Raw genomic sequence first — 23,681 nt, 5'->3', positions numbered from 1 at the left:
GCCCAATCCGTTACTTCCGTTGTTGTTTTGGCTCGGGTCAAGTTGCTCTTAAACCAAGGAGATTGGTGACGTTGGAGCTATTGCGCAATCTGTAGAATAGGCCAAGGTCCCCGCCTTGGCCTAGCCAAACCACAAAAAAAAACCCCACAACCAACAACATCAATCTACAAACCCTCGTGTCGAGCTCCACTGTGCCTGTCTTATCGTCAATCGCAGCGGCGGGGAAGCGTGTGCATTAGCATATCACGTTTACGTGTATGGACTCCACCCCGTGACGAAGCGACCAAAAAAAAAAAAAAAACCACAACAGTTGCATTTCCTTTCGCTTGTCCCGAAACACGAAAGAAGGGTTCAGATTCGAGTTCGGGAAGTACTGGTGGTGGTGCCTGAACTTTGCGCCTGGGAAGATTTGTGCACCTGCCGAGGGCGCCGTGTATTTTGCAATTACCCTCGATGTCAGGTGTTGATTATCCCCAAATGAGCAGATGACCAGAATGAACCGCGTTTGCAACATGGGCCAAAAAAAAAAACCCAAATTTTTGATTTGGTATGATGCGGAGTTTTTGCTGGGATTAGAACGAGTCACATCCGTAACGTGGTCTTCTTTGCTCTGGTTTCCTCGACGCTGTAGGATACAAAGTCAGCATCGTCCACGCGCAAGGTTCCATACTCGAATACCCCCCAATTTGTTGAAAAATTTTGCAACCAGATCTTTTTTTCTGTTGCGAAAACCTCAAATCTCTCCCACATCGTTCCGATCTACTAGGAAGTCGATGGATTTACTCTACAAAATAATACAATGGTAACTACACCCTCTAAATTAAAAAATCACTATAACGTAAATTGATCATTCAAGTTCAACTGTTGTTCAATCATCTCGGTCCACGGAGCAACGAAATCCAACCCAATGGTCCTGTTATTCATGAACCAGTCCATAACCTCACTATCCCCAATCCCTCCTCCTCCTCCTTCTCCTCCTCCTCCTGCTCCTGCTCCATTGCTACTACTGCTGCTGCTGCCGATGGTTTCAGCTGGGTTCAAATCCGAAGCAGATGACGCATTGTTGCTGCCGCCGCTAGCATCGCCGAAAATGTTCAGTGAGGGCGTATTGGATGCTTCGCCATGGGTGCGTGCGCTCGCAGCATCGCTAGAATAGGCGCCATCCGCAGCACGCGCATTGGCATTCACACTCGTACTCGCATGCGTGTTCGAGTTCGAGCTCAAGTTGGAGTTCATGCTTGAGTTGGCGGACATGAACGTCGTGGCGACGGCGACGGGGGTGGTGATGTCGTACCCTGCAAGCGACGCGGACGTGGGTTCACTCGTGGGGTGTTTGAAATAAGGTCCATATGGAAATGAGTCTTCCTTTGAGGGTGTGAGGTGGTGAAGTTGAGACTGCGGCGGGCTCTGGCTATATGCTGGACCTGTATTGATTTGAAATTGATGGTGGTTTTGATGTGGTGGTTGTGGTTGTTGTGGTGGTGGTGGTGGTGGTTGTGGTTGGTGTGGTTGCAAATGATGAGTGTGGTGAGTTTGGTGAGGTTGATGCACTTGATGAGGTTGCTGGGGTATATGTGTTGTGTGACGGAGCGGCGCGCCATGCCTGTGAATATCGTAGCCAGGCTTAACTTGAACTCGGCTCGAGTCACGTAGTTGCAGATCGCCCGGAGCGTGACTTTCACGAACACTTCCATCACGGTCTCGCCTGGCCTCATAAACTTCAGCTTTCCCCATCTCGCGCACTTCAGCCTCATCATTCTCTTGTTTCTTGCCGCTCTTCATCTCCGAATATAAATACATCAACACGTTGGAGTACCGCGTGCACAAGTGCAATTCGTCCGGTGAACAGTCCCGCAAAGTCAATGCCGCGCGATGGATAGACTGGGCAATGTCGTCAACACTAATCAAGCTAAACGATAAAATAGTGGGGTCGTATATCTCGCCCACTTTGCCAGCAAAGATAAAAGACGAGCCGAGCTTACTCTGCGATGACTCATTCTTGTGCGCGGTGATGGTTAAATAGCACTTGACAATAAATGCCACGGCACGAACCATTCTCGTTAGCCACCGCACGGGCATAAATCGAAGCATCTTGAACTTGTGGATCCGATGCGCGGCATTCAACATCTCGTTAGCTGCATTGAACGCCTGCTCGATAAACTTTGCCGACTTTGACATCTCGTCCAACTTCAACGTGGTTCTCGTATTTGACGACGACTGTTTCTTGGGCGAGGGGCTCAATGCAAGCGAATAGATGTAAAGTTTCACGTAATTAAACTCAAAGATGAACGACTCCTGTTTGATTGCGTCCCGGATATCATTCGTGGTCTTGCTCGGTTTGGTAAATTGGGTTATGAAGTTGCTCGTTACTTGTTTGGCAATTTTACTCGAAGTGGGGATGAGAAACTGCTTATATTTTCGGTTCCAGTTGTTGATCAAGGGGCTGATGATGTTTAAAACGGATAAATTTTGTCTCTGAGATAGCTGCCCAAGCTGGGTCTTGTATCCATAAAACGACTCATGCCCAAGGGACATAATCTGCAATAGCTCAATCTGGGCCTTCTGAGCCCTAGTGAATTTGAACTTGTACTCAATAGCGATTTTCTTCAATTCCTCTTCGCTCAATTTCATAATGTTGTAATCGTCGTCTTCATCTTCTTCAACCAATTCCATGGCCTCCTCGGTAATTTCATCCTCCTCAAACTCAATTTCAGATAGCGAGTGGGCAAGCATTGACCGTCGCGAAATGTCCATCACGCAATTGATCTCAGCAATGTGCGTGGCAATCAAAACTTTATTGCTCATTTCCATAAACCCCATATCCTGCGCTAGTCGAACAGCACTGCCTATCAACATCCACGCCATTCGATGGCTTCGCCTCATGGCACCAAGGCCAGCAAGATTGGACTGTCCGGAAGAAGTGTTTACCGCCGAGGTCTCACCAACTACCAGTCCACCAGTAGCTGCTGTTGCTCCTCCTGCTCCTCCTGCTCCTCCTGCTACTCCTGCTCCCCCTGCCGTTGCTGCTGGTCCTCCCTGGACTGGCACTTCACTCTCATTTTCCTCGGCCCTGTTGGCATAATCAGACCATCTCCAATGGATGGCTCTTGGATTCCACTCTGTAAACAACAAAAACGCGAATATCGTTCCAATCGACCTCGTGCTCGCTTCAGCCCAAACCGTTTGTGAAATCAACCTCTGCACATACAACCACAATCGATCGTGGACTTCAATATGCCGAGGCACAGTGCCTCCTGTATTGCTACTGGTGTTATTTTCAAACGGGTGGTACCTGGCAGAAATCGTCAAGATGGCGCATAGCAAGATGGGATACCCCGCTAGCACTTTCAGCGAGTGAAGAAATTTGGGAATGTGCGGGAAAAAAGGGTGCATGGTTGTGAAGAACAAGTTGATTAGTCTCTCTGCTTCTTCTTCGGTCAAGATGCCATTAGGAGCAGGGCCGATATAGTCAATGTTGGATAGTTTAGTGGATGCTTTGGGTCGAACCGAATGTCCACTCTCAGCCGCGGGCATGGTCATCCTTTTGGAACTGGTGGGATCCATATAGGGTGGAATACTGGAGTTACTTCCACTAGCACCTGCACCTGCACCTGCACTATTTGCTGTTCGTAATGGCGGCCGGTGTTGAGGTGACAGTATTCCCCTGGTGGAGCCAAAGTGGCCATGTGTAGAATTTCCGGTAAAGGACAACTGATTCCGAGTTGAAGGCAAAGGTGGTGGTGGTGGTGGCGGTGGCGGTGGTTGTTGTGCTGCCCTTCCAGAGCTCTCGCTATAGCCCTCACGATTGTCGGCACTTGCATGGTTACTGTTGCTTCCGGATATAGCTTCGATCTGCTCGTATTTGGCTCTCGCGTCGATATGGTCTCTCTCATCTGCTTTGGCAATTGTGCCTGCCGCGCTAGCCAAGAAAACCAATGCACCTTCCATGGTTGCAAAGTTACTCGTGGGAGTGTTTTGGTTTTTCTGTTGCTGTTGAAGCTGTTGCTGCTGTTGTTCTTGAAGAGAAGTTCTAGGCAAGTTGGGCGGGGGTCTGTGTTGTGCATGAAAGGAGTCGCCCACTAGTGCTTCGCTGTGTCGATGGCGCTGCAGTTCATCACTGAAGATGCTGTTGACCCCAGGAAGCGAGTAGCTAGATGCGCTGCGGTGACTTTGACTAATTTGAGAAACACCACCCGAACTGCCCAAATCGGCCCCCGCATGAGTCTCTTTGTTGTTGTGATGATGGTGATGATGACTAGTCTCATCAACTTCACCACCGCCTTCACTAGAATAACTTTCAGCGCCTTCGTCAAGCCTCGTCTTTTTCCTTTTCCCATTAATCACATTGCTGCTCCCGCCTCTTTTGCTCCTGACAAACACGCAATCCTTGCGTTCTCGCAAGCAGCGAGCACACTTGCCATCGTGCGGGTTATCCACGGGACCCAAGTCGCATTTTACTTTGCGGACTCGACAATTGAGACACGCCCGGTAGTTTCGTTTGTACTTTTGAGAAGTGGCTGGATCCGACAGCAGACTGGTAGCTGGGTTGAGATTAGGCGAACTGTGCTCGGCTAGCGGTGTGTCCGATGCAGGAGTCGCTGTGGAACTGCTCGGTTGGAACCCGGAATGTGACATCTAATCTCGGTTTAAATGGTGGGGTGTATGTGTGTGGAAATGAGATTTTGATCCATGAGGCTTTTTTGACTCAACCGCGGACAATCAAATATGCGCAAGATTGCGTAATTGAATAGCCGGCTGGAAAATAGATAAGTCTCTGCTTGGGGGGGAGTGGGGGGAGGGGGTTGATTGATGGATTGGAAACCCTTTCCCTGTTTCTTATCAGATGTAGGAGGAGTGTTGTCTTTTGTTGCAAAATAAAACAAAATAATGCAACAGGGAAACTGATATTTCCGTGATGGAAGCTCCACCTATAACCGGTATCTAGAAATTTTATTTGTTTCTCGATTCTCTCTTACTCTTAGGCTTACCCATACACTCACACTTATTCCTACCATTACTCTCACCATTACACATCTGAAAGGAAAGATTGTACAGGACGCCCCCAATACCTATCCCAAAATGAAGGGTTCATTCACGGAAAAATACATTATATTTTATTGAGAGAGGATACTGGTAGAAATAAAACCCGGTGAAAGTATATATAGCAAGAAAAAAGAAAGAATTCAATGGGGAACCTCAAATGTTCCAGAATAAGAAAAAAGAAAAAAAAAAAAAAGACAAAAAAACCATCAACGCTTTGTAATTTGCAACTTTTTAACCTGCTCTTCCAAAGCCTTCAATTTCGATTGCATCTCTTCCAAATCTTGATTCAATCTGTTCCTTTCATTAATAATATTTGTTTCCCATTGCCTAAATCTTTGTTCTTCTGCCTTCACCTGTTCTGTGAAAAATTTCTTCAAAGCATCTTCTTCTTCTTTGAATTTGGGGTTGTGCAATCTCCTTGGTTTTTTACCGCCCGAAGGCTTTCTTATAACTTCTCCCTTTTCATTGGTCAACTCTTCATTCGAGCCGTTTTCGTCGCCATTGGCATGGCCGTTTTCATTGTCGTCGCCTCCCAACTTGAGTGATCTAAATGTTTCGAAATGCAACTCGTTAGTCGACAAGATCAAGTCCAACATGTTTGTTCTCAACAACAAGCTTCTCAATTTCTTGAAATCGCAGTGGGTGTCGTTTTCAACTTCAACCACGCCCCAAGGATATTTTCTACCTCTGACAAACTGGCCCAGGCCAACTTCGATTTCCTCCTCCGAGCCAATAACGGCAAATGGCATCGATTCAATCAATTGCTTCGCGTGTTCTGCGCTTGCCGGATCGTCCAACTCCAAAGGAGGAGTATAGATGTTGACATCCTGCGTCTCGATAATCTCCCTAATTCTAGTCTTGAAAATGTCCATTTCATGAGGCGATAAAGTATCGGCCTTGGCGATAACGGGGATAAGGTTGACTCTCGTTGATAACCGCTTCATAATCTCGATATCCAACGGTTTCAACGAGTGTCCAGTGGGTCTAATAAAGTAGAGACAGGCGTGCACTCTCAAGTCCTTTTTGGCGTTTCTCGAAGGCTGCTGCTCCTGTTTCATGTAGGACTCGTGCTGGTCATCGATAAAGTCGATGATGGGGACCCAGGACTCGTGGTTATTGACATTGTTGCCGAATCCCGGGGTATCGATGATATTCAACCTGATCTTGAACCCCTTTTCCTCCAAGATGGCTCTGACTATGTCGATTTCCACGGTCTGGTGTGGCGAGGTGAACTTGTTGTGTCTCTGGTTTGGGTCCGGATGCAACTTGAGCGACGTTTGGAACAAGGTGTTGATAAACGTGGTCTTGCCCAACCCACTTTCACCTGCAACCATAATCGTGAAGGTTGCTCCTTCCTTGGAGACAATCTTGTACCTAAACAGCAGTTATCTGTTAGTATCCACTACTGACCAAGCCTGCGAAGAACCATTGACCTAGGAGCTAAATCTGTTGTTCGTTTCAACGCTGTGTTAGATTCAAAAAAAAAAAACTCCAGTCGAGACATCATGACATACCTTTGGTCGGGTAAATTGGCAACTCCTACTGGTTCCGGCATTTCTAATATAAAAAAAAAACAATCCAATCGGCGCAAAGTATTCGAGTCTGCTGTAACAAGTGAAAAAGATGGGGGGTTTTCTTCCTCTGCTGTTGCTGAAACGGTGATGAATATATTCAACGCTAATTTACTGCCCGGCTGCCTGTAGAGCCTATTGCCAAAAAAGTATGGTTTCACACTGCAAAATGTTTTGTCAAACAAAACAACACGACTTTTAAAGAAAAATTATATTATGTTATGTCTCGCTTGTGCGCCAGTGTGTGTGTGTGTGTGTGTCGTGTATTTTCCCACTCTGTTTTCTTTTTTTATGTCGTTGTTTCATTACGTGATTTTTTCTGCTGGTCGTGTACTCTGGGTATCAGTTTCGAAACGCGTTTAGTCCTTGCCTTTTTTTCTGCATTTTGCTATATGATGGTGTGAAACATAATCTTTTACAACCAAAAGTCAAACTGCCCAACGTTGAAACGTCGCTTTATTTCAGTTTTGACTTACACTAATGAGGATTCGCGTCTTTGGAGTCTCTTTTGGCAGTAGTACCAAGCTCTCGATGCTCTGCAATTGATTGGATTTACATACGCTTGTTCACGGTTGAAGTGACGGATGGGCTCACCCTTGAATTTAGGTTCAATCAAGCCTCACGCGAGAATTTTTCCCAGAAAGTTTGCAGTCATTCTGTTGCAAAACCTAGAGTAATCGACAAGTAAGGTCGACCTGGCAATTAGCACAGCAATTGTTGTCAACAAGTAACCAAAATCTCTCGGGGAAGTACTTTTGAACTTTCCGGCTTGAAACCTGATGTTGCAAGTAGCAGAGATCAAGAAAACAGCAGTACACCTCCCCCCCTCCTCCCCTTCCTCGCGGTAAATTCATTTGACAGAGTTGGCAACGCTGCAATAGCTTATATTTTCCCCTCTCACGTTGGCAGAGATAGAGGACAGGAAATGAGGCGAAGTTGACTAGGTTACATCAGTGATTGGACAAGGTCGGTGAATGATCGAATAATCTACAGTATGTCCTTGCTTTTTTGCAGTTCTCTCCAACCGCTGTATAGATTGAACAGGATACTTTCACAGTTTAATACGAGGTTTTATTTTTTTTTATTTTTAATTGAAAACCGGAAAGCTTTCTTCGATGACAATTTGAATGGCTCAGCACTCGCTTCTCAGTTGCTGCAATTGAGATTCGTTTAAACAACAACAGCATCCAGAGTAATCACTAACAGTGATAACGATTACCAAGAAAATAATTTACGCCAGTTGTTTCATTCTCTTCTTCATGGTGCTTGTCAAAGCATTATTCTAGATAATAGAGCTCGATTATCAAAAAAACAAAATATACGAACTAGCCCCCCCACCTCCGCGTCCTTCCTTTTTTGCTTGTTTTCACCTTCCAATCTTCTTTTCTCTCTCTTCATTTAGGCAGAAATTAATTCACAGATACAAAAAAAAAAACTAAAAGATTTACATACACTCTATTCTTGTTCAGGTTGACCTTCAGATGATTGGTGAGCAGAAGCAGCGGGAGCTTGTTGTTGAGCTTGCTGCTGTTCTTCGTTAGCTGGTGGAGCTTCTGACAAGTCGGTCCATAAAGTCAAGTTATCTCTCAATAATTGCATAATCAATGTGGAATCCTTGTACGAGTCTTCTGACAAGGTCTCCAAGTCGGCAACGGCATCGTCAAATGCTTGCTTAGCCAAATGACAAGCTCTGTCTGGCGAGTTCAAAATCTCATAGTAAAAGACGGAAAAGTTCAAAGCTAATCCCAATCTGATTGGATGAGTAGGGGGCAATTCCGTTACGGCAACATCGGAAGCGGCCTTGTAAGCCTCCAACGACAAGTCTGCAGCTTCTTTTCTCTTGTCAGCGGTGGCAAACTCCGCCAAGTATCTGTGGTAGTCACCCTTCATCTTGTAGTAAAACACCTTAGATTCACCAGTTTGTGCCGATGAAATCAAATGATTGCTCAAGACAGAAAGAATATCTTCACAAATTTTCGACAATTCGGCTTCAATCTTGGCACGGTAGTCTCTGATCAAAGCAGCCTGTTGCTCATTGCCCTTAGCTTCTTCCTTTTGTTCAATCGAGGAAACAATTCTCCAAGAAGCACGGCGAGCACCAATCACGTTCTTGTAAGCAACTGATAGCAAGTTACGTTCTTCAACAGACAACTCTTGGCCAGACGAGGCAACAGCCTTCATGTTTTCAACCATCTCTTCGTATCTCTCTGCTTGCTCAGCCAACTTGGCAAGGTAAACGGAATCTTCGCGTGAAACAGCCATTTCTATGTCTTGTGATTTCTTCTTTTTTTTTTAAATTTTTTAAATTTTTTGGATGTCTCGGATTGGAAATGGAGGACAAGGGAGGACGGATAAGTTTTGGTTGAGGTTTCCTGATTGATTGATTGGTAGATAAACTGATTGTTTTATTGTTTGAAAAGGGACTAGAAAAAAAAAAACAAAAAACAGAAAGATTATGAGTTAGTAAAAAAAAACCGTTTCAATGAATTGATACAAGCAAAACGTCTATGTATGTGTGTATGTCTTTGTCGATGTCGGTGTTTACTGGGGAGTACGGGAGATCTCCAAGTGGGATGTTGTTGTCAAAATTTTTTGAGTCACGATAAAAATGATCACGAGGTTTGCCCTTGTCGACTAGTTTGTCACAGATTGAGGTAAAAACATACACTAGTATGAATCCTTCGTGTTTTCAATGAGTCCAACACTTGATTGATTTCGCAATGAACCTATTGTGAGGATGGATTCAGCTTGTTGTCGGTGACTTATAGAAGGAGGCGGCAACAAATACCAATTTGCTATTCAAAAGCCATATCGTTCTCTTTTTTTTTTTTCTTTTTGGCTTTTGTTTTTTTGCTTTCCCACTCGACGAATTTCTGTAGAGTGTAAGAAGCAGGAAACACCCACACACACAAACAACAGCGCACACTCGCACTGTTAGGAGGGTCGTGTGCATCGTGACAAGAAAAAGTTGACAACATCCATCCAACTGTGAAGTATAAACACACATCCACAATGATAAGGAGGACAAGAAGCAACCGCAACAACAGCGAGAAAACCAGTGCCCCCAAAAATCTGCTCGTCTTTACAATGGTTGAATCCAGAGCCAGACTAGAGTTTGAAAAGCACTTCCTCTACTGCGTAGCTAGCTTTTTGCCGAGGTCTATGTGCCGCCATTTGAGTTGATTTGAAGACGCAATGGAAGTTACATTGCGGGCTGTTCTGATCCCTCTCCCCCCCGCTTTCAAAACTCTTTCTTAATCCCCACTTCTCCCCTTTGGTTCTTTGACTCCAATCATACTCTCCAGCCACGCTTGCTTGATCATCCAGTAGGAGATTGACTCTTGAACACATACCTTGCAAGATTGAATGTGATTCAAATCAAAGCAAAGATAGAGCAAAGAGAGAGCAGAGAGAGAGAGAAACTGACAGAGTGGACAAATGGCAGGAATATTGTTGTGTGCTGTAAGCTTCCCACTGCAAACAACGAACATCAACCCACGGCTTTAAAAAAAAAACAAAAAAGATTGCATTCCGCACCTAAGTATGTATGTTTGGATCTGCACCCACGTTACAAGGTACAAGGTCGTCAAAGGTGTGTTGAATCCCGCCTGCAACACCAGCACCAGATCAAAATGTTTTATCTAGATCTGTATCTGGGTGACAGTGTCAAGTGGGACTCGTTTTTATGGTTCTTTGACCCCGAGTAAGCTGGTCAATATCTTGCCTCTCAGATTCAACAGTAACAGCGGAATCTTTTTTTTTTTTTTGTCTTTCTACGTGGCATTTAGATTTCGCGTTATTGGTTCCGGCACAGATTGCCGCTGAAAATACGCAACCCACCGTCAAGCCTGAAGAGGAGGAAGAGTCCTGTGGAAGTGGGGGGGCGGCCAAACCGAACGCACCGCAAGGGCGCCTCTCCTCCATCGTCATTTCTGTGGTGTGATTGACGTCATATATCGCGATCTTGCCCACTCTCCAAGCACACCAAACACAGCATCATGAGATTTTGAAACCCATTTTTTTGCTTTTTTGTTGTCTTTCGAAATCGCAGCATGCTCCAAGCCGAAAAAAAAACAAAAAACAAAAATCAGAGAACATACGTTCCATACAAACCACATTCTCTAATTCCAATGTTGTTTCTGTTTTTACCTTTTCTTTCCTTTATTTTTAATCTACTTGCATCGACTCGACAACCAAGTTTTGTTGCTTCATTTTGTAAGGACCAACTTCTTTCACCTTGATACCAAACCTGGTGTCTTTTGTCAATTGGACCAAATGATTCACAACTTGGAACAACTCGTGGGATAACTTGTACTGAGAATGGACCCAGCTCATTTTAGCGGTGGACTCTCCCCCGGTCAATCTATAAACTTCATTCTTGTCCTGATTTAAAAGAATAGTCGACGATTCTCTGACGTTGGAAATGTTTGCGCCTGTCTTCAACAATGACTTTAGTTTCAACGAAGATATGCCTAGTTGCGGCAAGGGGATTTCCATCCCGGGCAAAACGGGCTTGTTTGCGTCGATGCCATGCTTACCCGTTGGGTTGGCACTCGAAAGAATTTCTTTCAAGGCAACAAATTTGGTGATTTGGATAGGCTTTGATTGCACAAGGTGGCGATTGATCAACTCGGCCGACCCTAACCTGAAGCTCTTGAGTTCTTCCTTGATCTTCTCTATCAGCTCTTTGATTTCCTCTTCTGAGCTTTCGATATTTATAGGAAACGACTTGCTGGCAAAGTCCAATTTGAACGGAAACACCGAAAACGACTTGTCGATTTCTCCCAACAACTTTCTAGCAGTTTTCAACTTGAGCTGATGCACAATTGCAAAATCTCGAACGAATATCGAGGCCTTGGCGTTGAAATCATTCTGCTTGTAATTCTTACCTGTGAAATGGTCGACTTCTTCGGTAGTGACTATTCCCAATTGCTGTTGCGGTTGCTCGCCCGTGTTTAACCCGCTCATTCGCAAGTCGACTTGATAAACTTCCCCTGGGAAAACGACAAATTCATCGCTTGGCACAGCACTGGAGTTGGAAGTGCCCACAGGCTTGCTCCTGCCATCGTGTGCTTGCAACTCTGTTGAGTTTGAGGTTGAGGTTGACTTTGCCAGGGTCCTTTTCAAAAGCTGTGCTTCTTGGTGCGACTCGTCCCAAACAACACCCTTGAAGTCACGCTCAGCTACAATTCCCTCGGCTTGTCCCGCCAAAAATCTTCGGATTCTCCTCACTTTGGACCCGGGAACAACAACACAGTTGAACTGCTCAGCGATGGAATCAACAAGCTCACGTATCTGCGCACCAGTAATGGCGTTGGATCCAGTCTTCAACGGCTGCGGAACTTTTTCGGGAGCCAAAGCACAGCCCAATAACGCAATCGTTGCTTCAACAGCCACATGGGTGGCACATAACGCATCGGCATTGTTTCCAAGCAAAGGCCCACTGGGCTTCAACTCAGTGGGACTTGGTGGGTATATCACCAACGTGTGGCTCACTTGCGACGTGTACCCGTCGATCTGAACTCCCAAACTCAACGTGGCAACGTCGCCTTCTTTTAAAAAAAAATCCCGCTCGTCGTCAATCTCGGGTGCAAATCCATTGAGCAATTCATTCACGTTGATAGTGGTGGGCGAAGCAATGCCCTTTTCGTTGACCTTGTGGGCGTATGCTTTAGCTAGCAAACCCATAAGAAACGAGTCAGTCAACAAGCATAGCTGCTGTATAGTGAACTTGGGGCCAACTTGCAAGTGGTAGGAATTATTGATCAAGGATGTAAGATATTGCAACCCTGTCTGGGTGATTTGACCTGCAACCCTGTATTTTTCAACTATCGATTCGTCTAGTATATTCCTTTGCTTAAGCAAGATATCGGCATCATCTTGATGAACTGCAACCTGCATCGTCTATTTCCTCTCCTCTTTCTCTTTTAATGGGGGTGTGGTGGAATGTAGCGCTCGATTGACCTAGAGAGATGATGTCTTCATGCTAAAGAGAAGAAGAAAAAAAAAAGTTAGAGGTTTCGAACTCATCTCCTTCTCATCCTTCCTTCCGGCTTCGAGCAAAAGAGTTTGATCACGTGACTCACAGTCGATGCCTTTCGAGGTCCAGGTTCAATCCTCCACATGCCATGCCGCCCGGCCATGTGAACAAAATGCCATTGGTATAGATTCAATCTTGATCCTCTATCTATATATATAAATCATTTTACAATTTTTGAGTACATCAGAGTTGCACATCTCCCGTTTGCGTCGCCCGCCGGAGAGTGAGCAAACATAAAATTAAATCCCCATCTTCCCCTCCCCCCAGATAAATCTCAAAAAATGAACATTCCTTACATTTTACAAATATTTTTAACCAATTGGACCAACCTCATTCTCAGTAGTCCTTTCTTATCATCCAGAGAGAACATCCAATACAGCACCATGGCATCATCATCTTGGGACCAAGTCACATTTTCACTAAGTCCCAGATCCAAGGGCTGCTACCTAATCACCAATGAAGTCTTGGACAAAGTGCCCCAGATCAAGCAGTACGAAGTGGGGATGTTGAATTTGTTCTTGCAGCACACAAGCGCCGGCTTAACCTTGAATGAAAACTGCGACCCGGACGTGAGGGCAGATATGAATACTTCGTTGGATCGCGTGGCACCAGAGGGCGATTTTTACATTCACGCTGACGAAGGGCCCGATGACATGCCGGGACACGTCAAGAGCTCGGTCGTAGGTGTCAGTGTCGATATCCCCATCACTAACGGCAGGCTAAATACGGGGACCTGGCAGGGCGTTTACTTGTGCGAATTTAGAACTTACAGACATACGAGAAGAATCGTTGCTACACTCAATGGTAGAAAAAAGTGAACGCGTGGGGGAAAAATGAAATGTTTCTATATACATACATACATATATATATGCGTATATATAGTTGTTTATTTTCATTGCTCATAAACTTGGATTGAATAGTTACGTAGGATTGCCTGTTTTTCCTGTTGTAGTTGTTCCTTTTTAGCTTGTAGCTGCTCCAACGCCTTGTCGACCTCGTCGCAGTAAAGGCCCCACCAGCCATTGTGGCGATGGCATTTCTTCTTTTCTTTGATGCAAAGAGCACCTTTAAACCAGTCAAAATCAATGACGGTTTTGTCTTGCTCTTTTTCTTGATCGTCCTCAATTTGATCATCTGCTGGATGCTCTTCGTCACCCGAGTCAGCTTGGTCCTCCCTGTCCTTGATCTCTTCGCGCCTTTTTATCACGGCGACAAGTTCGTTCAATAAACCCTGTGAGCTTGCAATTTGGTTCACCCACCCTTCATCAGACTTGTCGCACATGCAAAGCTCAATTCTTTTCTTTGATTTCGACTTGGACTTTTTCAGCTTCAGCAGCTTCAACTTCAGCAGCAGCAGCAGTGCCAGCAGTGCCAGCACCACCAGCAGCTGTTGCTGTTGCTGTTGTTGCTGCTCTTTGGCATCGGGAAACAACATTTCAGAGATTTTGTCATTTAGCACCTTGATGTTTTCCCTTGTCGTCATGAGTCCCTGCTTCTTCAGCTTCTCCCTTTGCAACTCCTGCGCAGCAACATTTGCTCGATCATCCGCTGCCTTGATCTTTTCTTGAACAGGTTGCGGAAACTTTGCCAACGCCGCCTCATCCGTTTTAAGTTCCGCAACCTCCCGGAGCTCAGGAAACTCTGATCCTAGTTTCTGCAACTTGCCACAGTCATTCGAGGCAAAGTCTAAAATCGCTCGCACTTGTCCTTGTTGGAGACCGTCTTTTTTCTCCAATATTAGTCGTTCCATGTACTGCTTTCCATGCTCGCGACTACAGTATTTGGACCCACCTTCAATCGGAGCAAAGCACCCTTCTACCCGGCACTTGCGTTTCCAAAGAGTTTCGCCTTCTCCTTTCCATTTGCAAAACTTGCAAAAGAATTTGGCAATCAAGTTGGATAATTCGGGGTTGATTTTCATGCATTTGAAATGATACCACTCCTCGCACCCATCGCACGCCACCATAATCTCCCCATCGTCAATCCTCCGACATACGCAAAAGAGCTCCTCACTGTTGTAATTAAACCTTGGTGCGTTGGCAAATTTCTTGTACTGTTTCGCGAGCTCTTCGTTGGTTTCCTCCAGCACGTCTACCTCGGGAGAGGCCACTCTTTTTCTTTTGAGGCCATCCCCATTTTGCGTATTTCTACTTCTTCTTCTCTTGAGTGGTCTCAGACGCCTCGAGATATCATGCAGTGGTTCTGTATCAATAGTCATGGGCTCGTGTGGAGGTTGACTGGTTCGTCTCTACAAATTCACTCCAAAAATTTCCTCTGCTAATTTTATATCGCGTCTTTTTTTTTTTGTATTTTTTTCAAGCGATTCGCTTTCTCCAGATCTCAAACCTCCCCCTCCCCACTACAAGCTTCTTCTTTGGGAGATGGAAAGCATATGCCCGATTTGCTCAAGACTGATACGGGCTTCGAGACTAGTGCGCCATGTCAATAGCTGCTTGGATAACCAGTCACCTGATGATGAAGATGGAGACACTTCAACCACATCGATCGAGTTGATTGACACAAAATCAAGAAAACGCGACATGTTCAGTGCCCTTGGGTTGAGAGCTGGTCTGGCTCAGACACCAGTGTCGAACAAGAAGAAGCGGACCCGATACGAACCTTCAAGGCAGCAGCTGCAGCAGCTGCTGCCGAGAGCTGTTGCTGGTACTGATGTGAAGGAAGAAGAAGCAGAAAAAAAGAATCCAGCAGAAGCTGTCACCACGCTAAGGGAAGAAATCATCGCTGTCGCGGGAGAGGAATTTGAGAAGAGGAAGGAGAGGCAGCAGCAGTCAACGGCGGCAGCAGCGACTAGCCCCGATTCCAAGGAGACACCAGAACAAATTAGACTGCAGCTGGAAGCACGAGATAAACAAAAACACCTAGCTGAGCTACGTCGAAGAGCAAATATCCCGTTGGCTCACCGTCTACGGCCGAAAACCCTTGATGAATTCATCGGGCAGGAGAAGCTCATCGGCGAGAATGCACCCTTGCGAAACATGATCAAGGCAGATGCAGTTCCTTCTTTCTTACTTTGGGGTCCACCCGGTTGCGGTAAAACCACCATGGCGCGGATAATTGCCAAGTCGACCAATTACAAGTACGCGGAGCTTTCCGGGGCAGATAGTAACGCCACTAGCTTGAAAGAGGCGTTCACGCAGGCCGAGAACTTGAAGCGGTTGACGGGGCAGCGTACGCTATTGTTCCTTGACGAGATTCATAGGTATAACAAGGCAGTGCAAGATTTGCTCTTGCCCGTGATTGAAAAGGGTACATGTACGGTGATTGGCGCCACCACCGAAAACCCTTCTTTTACTTTGAACAACGCGCTTTTGTCTCGAGCGCACACGTTTGTGATGGAACCCTTGAGCACGGCGTCGATTGTTCGGATATTGACCCGGGCCTTGTTTGACGTCAACCAGTTGCGTAAGCATCTATTCAACTTGCACTACATGACTCTAGAGGACCAAGCGTTTCAGCACATTGCTGAACTTTGCATGGGAGACTCGCGAGTGGCATTGAATGTGCTAGAGACGGTCAACGCCTACTTGTCGACAGAACTGTTTGCTCCTAAACTCGACAAGAATGAAGGCAAGCAAGGAGTTGTTAAAGTCACAGAACTGGGCCTTAAGCAAATATTGCAGTCGAGAGACTTTCATCTGATATACGATAAGAAAGGCGATGGGCATTATGACGCCATTAGTGCGTTCCAAAAGACAATAAGAGGCTCAGACCCGGACGCGGCTATTTTCTATCTCGTGAAGATGCTCTCCGGTGGCGAGGATCCTTTGTTCATCATGAGAAGATTGATTGTGATTGCTAGTGAGGACATTGGCTTGCGGGATAGTTCATGCTTGCCCTTTGCCTTGGCTGCAAAGGAAGCGTTGGAGTTTTTGGGAATGCCCGAAGGTGAAATAGTATTGGCTCACTGCACCAATAAGCTAGCACTTGCTCCGAAATCGACAAAGTCGTACCGCTCGCTACGCGCGGCTCAGGGCCTATTGAAAGAAAAGCCGGACATTACTCGTCTCCCAGTACCGATTCACTTACGAAACGCCCCCACGGCTCTCATGAAAGAAATGGGTTTTGGAGAAAAATACAAGTACAACCCAAATTACGAAAATGGGCTAATCAAGCAGAATTACTTTCCTGACGGCATGCAACCGGTCAAGCTATTAGAAGCCACGCATTTGGGGAAGATGAGGGACGAAGAAGTATCGGATGAAAAGTATCAGCAGGCAAGCGCGGCTGTTCAAGATTACGAATCTTACAAGTTGCGAGTGAAATCTCACCAGAGAGAAGCAAAAGCCAGAAACTCCAAAATCGCCAGCGCGCAAGATGATTTGGATTTGCCGTCCGAGCCAGAGTTGCATCAAGAGTCGTTTGGCGTGACTACTTCTTCTCGCGACGGAGAAGTGTTTTCGGACGATCCTGATAGCACCAATAACTTTGGCAAAACATATGATGAGTTTTTAGATAGAGACTCCCAACCAGATTATTTCGATGAGGTAGACGACGAGGAAGTTAGGGAAGTTGAAGTCGGAGAAATTGAGGACTTCTAATGTATGCAAAATAGATGTTGTTCGTGATATATCCAACGATTCTTTTATTCTTTTCAATAGCAAAGCTTTTGGTGTATTGTATTTCTGTTCTAACTCCGACCCCCGCGCCTGCAATTCTACCCCCTTATTTTAGCCCCCCCTAGGAGTTTAAATTTCCACCGAGCAAACATGAAAGCTCACCAGTCAAGGTACCCCAAGTTGAGCACATCATATAATGTGTGGAAGGTTTGCACAGGGAATTGTATGTAAATTACCCTCCTCCCTTTAACGAGATGTTTTGAAATCGAACAAATAACTGACTTGGCAAAAAAAAACAGAGTCTTGATGAGGTGCCCGCCGTGTTCAATACAACCGTGTACGAAGATGCCAATGCAGGAGGCTCAGAGACTATGATGGAAGTTCACAACAGGGTATATCAAATCAATCTTCAAGAGGATGAGGATGCGGGTGGTGGTAATGGTGGTGGTAGGGGAAAGGTCATTGAGCTAGACATGACCAGAATGGAAGATTATGTGCCATCTTACAACGTTGCCGTCACCAACACCGCGATGATGGTGTATATGACCAGGCCAGCGGATGGAATCGACGCCAAGTACGTGTTTGAGAAATCGAAATTTGGCCTAGTTCCAACTTGGGAAAAGCCTAAAGATCCGACTCCAGTTAACGAAGGCAAGGCTAATCAGGGCAAAGTTTACTCCAAGGAGTTGGGCAGAATCGAGTCTAGATTGTTCAATTGCAGGAAGGAGTCCCTTGAAGAAGGCAAGAGGATATGGAGCTCGGTCAAGAATGAAAGGTGCGTGATTCCAATCCAGGGTTATTTTGAGTGGCATAAGAGCAATACCAAGACTAAAAACGAGAAGCTTCCATATTTCGTGCACTCGAAAGAAGCCCCACTACTCTTCTTGGCTGGTTTCTACTCCCATAATGTGCATTTCGAGAACGACTACAATGTTGACAACAAGTACTTGTCCTCCTTCACAATCGTCACTGGACCCGCGAAAAAATCCGACGAATACGACGGCGGGTTGGCAGATCTTCACCCAAGAAAGCCCATTTTCATCGAGCCTAGCTCTCAAGCTTGGTTTGACTGGTTGGATCCTGATAGGAAATGGGATAATCTGCTAATTGCAAAATCGTTAAACTGCTCCAAGAATCCCGCTTGGAGAAACATCGAAGCTTACCGTGTAGCTAAAGAAGTTGGTAACCCTAGCAACAAAAGCAAGGATGTTTTGAAAAAGATAAACCCAAAGAAGAGCTCGATTGATGGCTTCTTCTCGCTGCCTCTGAAAAAGAGAGGCTCAAATAACGAGGGTGATGAGATAGGTGAGAAGAAAAAGGTAAAATTAGAGGGTGCTGGAGATGATGATGGAGAGGGCGAGCTCGAGCCACCTTCCAAACGAACCCGACATGGCGATCATCATCTTCGCAGCAGTGGGCCCCAGGTAAAGAATGAAGACGAATAGCCAGTGAAGAGGACGTTGGTTATTGTTGGATCAAGCTCTCATTTAACACTCTGGTATTGTTTTGTTGAAGGTAGCGTTGTAGTTTCTCTGATTATATGCACATACCGTTTGAGAAATTTTTCCTACCGAGTAATACACCTTGACAGCTTGACTCAAGCAAGGACCAGAATGAAGCCAGCAGGACTCTTGCAAAGGCTAGCTTATAGGAGCACATCTACTGCTGCTGCACCTCGGAATGGCTCTGTCAAACTCAACAAGGAGTCTCCCGACTTGTTTTTGAACCCGCACGCATGGAAAGGTTTACCTGCCGATCAAATTTTTCAATTGCACCAAATAAGAAAGACATATCTTGGTGATGCGTACAATCCCACCAACGAAGAAAGGACGGCCATTTTATCCACCATAAGCTCGTTGGCAAATAAGGGCCCCGCGTTGAGCTACAGTTTTGAAATTGAAAACTTCAAGGAACGGGTCATGAACAACACACCCATGAAGGACAGAGGCAAGCCTCAAAAGTTGTCCAATCAGCCTGTCCTCAATACCGGCGAGGCTCCACACCATGAGAGACGTATTGAGAACCTTACCCGAATTGCAGCTTTTGAAGCGCCCTTGCTTGCCAAGTATCGCCAGGAATACAAACCACAGAACAAGAACAAGACGCCGCTCAGGTTGATTTTCAACTCTGATTTCACGGAGCAAACTTCAAACAAACACAACAGAAAAGTGACGCTTTTGGTGAAATTGAAGCACCTTTCGTTGAACGAGAAGCAGCAGCACAAATTCAAAATACTTGCCGGACCAAGATTTCACCACGGCGACGGCACTTTCCAGTTGAAATGCGAAAGATATCCAGAAGCAGCTCAAAACCTGACCTGGCTCGTGGACACTTTTAACAAGCTCCTAAAGGAAGCCAAGGACATTTCGCAAGAGACTTTTGAAGATATACCTTTAGACAAGCGCCACATGAAGACCTTGACCAGAAAGCCGCACCCCGTTTTCCCCGCGGAATGGAAAAGACCCGCAGATGCCCCTGTCCGGAGACACGAAATTGTAAATAGACTAGTCGACCTCACCACCGAAAGGAAGGACCAAGAAGAACTCAACAGAATCTCTCCATAGTACTTTGGGTATTGTCTTCCTTCGTTTGAATAGAATAAATAAGTGTAAATACAGAGCTTGAGCGAGTGTGTTCCCGCCGATGTTGCCAATTGGGTCGTCAACTCATCCCCCTCTACACAATCATACACACACACACACACAGACACACCTAAATCTGTCTGTATATATCTACATGTATGGATATGTATATCTGCTCGACGGTACCCGTTGGAAGAATAGGTTTTGGCGGTGCATGTCAATCATTTGGTAGCTCGCAATTTTTCTCTTTTGCGTTCCGGCAAAAGTTTAGGGCATGATTGTTGGGATCATGAAATGTACATGGTGCTTTAAAGGCTGCAAAAAACATCACCACCACGAGCTGCCCTTGTTGGATTTAGAATAGAGTTATAGAATGTCCAATATCCATGCGGCGTCTACTACGCTAGATGACATCATCAATGAGCTCAAACTAACCTATGATTCGTCCGTGGGGGTGCTAGATGGAGAGTCGATACGGAAAGTTCCAAACATAAACACGCTTACAAACTTGAACAAGTTGCTCAAAAACCTTTACAAGCAACTAAGTGACGTTGAGCAGGTCGACGATGAAGTGTTGGCCAAAGTCGACACGGTAAAGAGCGGGAAAAGGAAAGGAGGGCAAGCGAAAGAAAGCCATCGAAAGCGACATATACTGGCTATTAGCGATGCCGCGGAAGATGACGACAAGAGCAAATTGGGGGACTTGAAACGAAGGAGAACGGTTTCGATCGAGTTGGAGTCCGAGCAAGAGGACGATACGGAAGCGAACGACACTGCGAATTTCAAGGGGTCACCTGCACCACTGCAGCAACAGCAACAGCAACAGCATCAGCAACAGCGGCAGCAGCAGCCGCACCCGCCGCTGCCGCCGGTGCCTCCAGTTCAAACGGGCTCATTCACCCCTGAAGACGATACCCGGCTCAAGAATCCCAAATCCGAGTACGTGGAGCCTCAGACTTTATCTGCAGACGCGATTGCAGCCTTGGGGTTGTACTCCGAGGAAAACGAAGGGCTAGAGACCCACGGAACCGACTTTTTAAAGAAAAAATACGGGGTCGCCTCTTACCCAGCCAGTGATCTTCAACATCTCCTTCCTGGGAAAATACCCGATACCGACCTTTCTCAAAACAAACCGCCTGCGAACCAAGTGCAGTTTACAACTTTCCAATCCTACATTGAGTCCTATTTCCGTCCGTTTTCAACCGATGATGTCAAGTTCCTCAAGGAAAGAAACGTTGTTCCGCCCGGGTTTGAAAAATTGGGCTATGAGCCCGACTTGACTCCGTTCGTGATCCCCAAGCTCGGTAGATTCTATGCCGACGCCTGGATTGAGGAAGACGCAAGTCTAGCTTCCAAATTAAACTCGCCAGCTCAGTACCTCAACCATCCCGATTGCTACAGCGCCAAGGGCTCAATCAACTCCATCACCGATGACAATTTGTATACCGAGGACGTATCATGTGGACCGCTTTCGAGCCGGCTACTATCGGCAATCTTGAGCAATCATGAAGGCGAAGGTGCCGAACACCCAACAACAACAACAGCAACACAAGAGACAGGCGAAGAGAAAATAGTTGAGATTAACGACGAAAACAGCTCAAATAGGGAATTAACGCATCTCGCCGAGGATGAAGTGGCTACGCAACTAAACAGCTCCGAAGACTACAAATTGGCCACCGAGCCAAGCGATTACCAGTCTATTGAAGATAGACTCAAGCGGGAGTTGAAGTACATTGGCATATTTATGAATTTGCCGTTCGTTGTTGATGATAAGAATAAATCAAAGTCGCAAATGGCAGGAAGGCTCGCGAAAAGGTCGACCCATAGCATCGTTGACAATGACGAATGGATCAAAAACAGAGAAGATGACGAAGTTTGTGCAGAAATCCGATCTCTCCAGAAAGAGCTTCGCGAGGTTACGAGCCGCAATCGAGCGAATAAAAAGAAATTGATTCCGATCATGGAAGAAAGCATCGCGTATCAAGAATACTGTACTATATTGGATGAGTTGGATAAGCAAGTCGACCAAGCATACATGAAAAGATCCAGAGGCCGAGGCAAAAAGAAAAAGATTGACGCCACCACGCCGCAGCAACAGGCGGTCAACAGCGGCTTGCGCACGTTGTTGGAAAAGAGAAAACGATGGATCGATAACATTGGTGCCTTGTTCCCGCCTCCGGAGATTATGAAGCGAGTGCCTGCCGAATCTATTATGATCAAAGAAGGCGAGGTGGAAGCAGAGGCAATTGAAGTTGAAGACAACGATAATGGTCCTTCAGCTGCAGTATCTAAATTAATCTAAAAAACAAAATCCATCCCTTTAGTTATATGCGAAAGTGGCGGCAAGCTTTCCACATTTCCAACGGCTGCTAGTGCAATTGGCTTGTTCTTCAACCTGAAATTAGCCCAATTCACCACGTCATCTTTTGTTATCGACTCGACTCTCTTGAACACTTCCTCTGGCGATAAGCGATACCCGGTATTTACAAGTTGTCTTCCGATATCCTCGGCAATAGCTGTAGAGTCATCCAACACCAAAAGCAAAGAAGCTTTCAACTGCGCCTTGGAGTTTTCCACCTCCTTTTCCGTTATATTGCCCAACGCCAAACGGCCCCATTCCTTTTGTATAGCATTCACCAACAAGCTCAAATCGTGCCCTTTTTCCGCGGTGAAATACACACCCAACAAACCAGTGTCGGCGTAGGACGTGGTGTATGCCATGAATGAATTGGCAATCGGTGTGCCACGAGGCCCACTCGTGGCAGCTGCGATGGCCAATGGCGAGTTCGAGCCGCCAAGAGCACGGTCCCACGTACCAACTATCCCATTAGCAACCGAAGCAACAAAGAAATCCGGTGCCGACCAACTTACACCCTCAACGGCCAAGGCAACGTGTGTAGTGGGCATGGTGTCGTCTTGCACTCGAATTTCTTCCCCGTAAAACCTGGGCAAGTCATTGCCACTTTGCTGGAATGGGATATCGCTTTTCTTGAGATTGCCGAAATAGAGCTCGCCCATCTCGACCAACTTGTCATGGTCTACGCACCCGACTCCAATCAATGCCATGCGGTCGCCCTTATAGTTTGTCGTGATGTACTTCTTTAAATCGTTCTGATTGATCGTTTTGATAAGCTCGCGAGGCCCCAAAATCGTGCGGCCTAGATCTTGGCCCTTGAACGCGACCGCGTGCAAATGGTCAAACACAACTTCGTCAAACATCTTGTCGACCTCATCGCTTTCTTGCAAAATCACATGTCGTTCATTCTCAATTGCTCGCGGCTCAAGACGCGACTTGGTCAATAAGTCACTCAAGATGTCGACATTCTGCTTCAAGTCCTCCGAGAGACACTTGGTGTAGTAAACGGTGTTTTCTCTCGACGTATATGCGTTGATTTGAGATCCCAAGTTTTCAATCTCGAGCTCGAGGTTGTGCTGGGTTCTTCTCTTGGTGCCCTTGAACGCCAAATGCTCCAAAAAATGCGCGGTGCCACTGCTCTTGGGGTCGTCTGCTCTTGACCCAGCGTTGATCCAAACTCCAACGGTGGCGGTCCTTGTCCCGGGCATCAATTCACTCGCCACCGTTAGACCGTTGGGCAAGACTGATGTCTTATAGGCCGACTCGATGCCCGCGCTTGCTGTAGCTAACGCTCTGCAGAGCGCCCGCAGCTTCACAGCCCTGTGCATTTTACTCAATCCGAGCATCTTGTATCTTCTTCTTCGACTTTGACAAAGAATATGGATGCCTGGTTCCCGGATTCACCTGCTTAGTAGAAGAATGCAAAAAGGAAAAAAAACAGTTGGAGGCTAGAAGGCCGCTGCATTTGGTAGCACCGCCCAATCTTGAACTTTTTCAAGAAACTGTCAATAC

The 23,681-nt window shown here is 46.1% G+C and overlaps 11 protein-coding genes across 11 annotated transcripts; 5 read left to right on the top strand and 6 right to left on the bottom strand. All coding sequences in view use genetic code 12, as the record gives it.

The window, feature by feature from the left end:
* Positions 1-831: 831 nt before the first annotated feature.
* Positions 832-4,635, bottom strand: LODBEIA_P28800 (uncharacterized protein; the record flags this gene model as incomplete). The annotated part of the gene is made up of 1 exon (XM_066972928.1): positions 832-4,635. One exon carries the CDS (start codon positions 4,633-4,635, stop codon positions 832-834), a length of 3,804 nt encoding a protein of 1,267 aa, XP_066829818.1.
* A 614-nt stretch (positions 4,636-5,249) lies between these two features.
* Positions 5,250-6,598, bottom strand: LODBEIA_P28790 (uncharacterized protein; the record flags this gene model as incomplete). Its single annotated transcript, XM_066972926.1, has 2 exons — positions 5,250-6,417; positions 6,558-6,598. The coding sequence occupies 2 exons, from the start codon at positions 6,596-6,598 to the stop codon at positions 5,250-5,252; spliced, it is 1,209 nt and encodes a 402-aa protein (XP_066829817.1).
* A 1,471-nt stretch (positions 6,599-8,069) lies between these two features.
* Positions 8,070-8,876, bottom strand: LODBEIA_P28780 (uncharacterized protein; the record flags this gene model as incomplete). The annotated part of the gene is made up of 1 exon (XM_066972925.1): positions 8,070-8,876. The coding sequence occupies one exon, from the start codon at positions 8,874-8,876 to the stop codon at positions 8,070-8,072; it is 807 nt and encodes a 268-aa protein (XP_066829816.1).
* Positions 8,877-10,781: 1,905 nt separating this feature from the next.
* Positions 10,782-12,515, bottom strand: LODBEIA_P28770 (uncharacterized protein; the record flags this gene model as incomplete). The annotated part of the gene is made up of 1 exon (XM_066972924.1): positions 10,782-12,515. One exon carries the CDS (start codon positions 12,513-12,515, stop codon positions 10,782-10,784), a length of 1,734 nt encoding a protein of 577 aa, XP_066829815.1.
* Positions 12,516-13,037: 522 nt separating this feature from the next.
* On the top strand, positions 13,038-13,472 carry LODBEIA_P28760 (uncharacterized protein; the record flags this gene model as incomplete). Its single annotated transcript, XM_066972923.1, has 1 exon — positions 13,038-13,472. The coding sequence occupies one exon, from the start codon at positions 13,038-13,040 to the stop codon at positions 13,470-13,472; it is 435 nt and encodes a 144-aa protein (XP_066829814.1).
* Positions 13,473-13,546: 74 nt separating this feature from the next.
* Positions 13,547-14,872, bottom strand: LODBEIA_P28750 (uncharacterized protein; the record flags this gene model as incomplete). The annotated part of the gene is made up of 1 exon (XM_066972922.1): positions 13,547-14,872. One exon carries the CDS (start codon positions 14,870-14,872, stop codon positions 13,547-13,549), a length of 1,326 nt encoding a protein of 441 aa, XP_066829813.1.
* Positions 14,873-15,035: 163 nt separating this feature from the next.
* Positions 15,036-17,213, top strand: LODBEIA_P28740 (uncharacterized protein; the record flags this gene model as incomplete). The annotated part of the gene is made up of 1 exon (XM_066972921.1): positions 15,036-17,213. The coding sequence occupies one exon, from the start codon at positions 15,036-15,038 to the stop codon at positions 17,211-17,213; it is 2,178 nt and encodes a 725-aa protein (XP_066829812.1).
* Positions 17,214-17,427: 214 nt separating this feature from the next.
* Positions 17,428-18,676, top strand: LODBEIA_P28730 (uncharacterized protein; the record flags this gene model as incomplete). The annotated part of the gene is made up of 2 exons (XM_066972920.1): positions 17,428-17,454; positions 17,531-18,676. The coding sequence occupies 2 exons, from the start codon at positions 17,428-17,430 to the stop codon at positions 18,674-18,676; spliced, it is 1,173 nt and encodes a 390-aa protein (XP_066829811.1).
* Positions 18,677-18,844: 168 nt separating this feature from the next.
* Positions 18,845-19,795, top strand: LODBEIA_P28720 (mitochondrial 37S ribosomal protein mS35; the record flags this gene model as incomplete). Its single annotated transcript, XM_066972919.1, has 1 exon — positions 18,845-19,795. The coding sequence occupies one exon, from the start codon at positions 18,845-18,847 to the stop codon at positions 19,793-19,795; it is 951 nt and encodes a 316-aa protein (XP_066829810.1).
* Positions 19,796-20,186: 391 nt separating this feature from the next.
* LODBEIA_P28710 (uncharacterized protein) lies at positions 20,187-22,115 on the top strand (the record flags this gene model as incomplete). The annotated part of the gene is made up of 1 exon (XM_066972918.1): positions 20,187-22,115. The coding sequence occupies one exon, from the start codon at positions 20,187-20,189 to the stop codon at positions 22,113-22,115; it is 1,929 nt and encodes a 642-aa protein (XP_066829809.1).
* An 18-nt stretch (positions 22,116-22,133) lies between these two features.
* Positions 22,134-23,497, bottom strand: LODBEIA_P28700 (uncharacterized protein; the record flags this gene model as incomplete). The annotated part of the gene is made up of 2 exons (XM_066972917.1): positions 22,134-22,182; positions 22,251-23,497. The coding sequence occupies 2 exons, from the start codon at positions 23,495-23,497 to the stop codon at positions 22,134-22,136; spliced, it is 1,296 nt and encodes a 431-aa protein (XP_066829808.1).
* Between the last annotated feature and the right edge of the window lie 184 nt (positions 23,498-23,681).

This window comes from Lodderomyces beijingensis (genome assembly GCF_963989305.1).
Source record: "Lodderomyces beijingensis strain CBS 14171 genome assembly, chromosome: 3".
Classification (NCBI taxonomy): domain Eukaryota; kingdom Fungi; phylum Ascomycota; class Pichiomycetes; order Serinales; family Debaryomycetaceae; genus Lodderomyces; species Lodderomyces beijingensis.
Note: the sequence above shows the minus strand (reverse complement) of the source record. Positions and strands in the feature narration are given on the sequence as shown.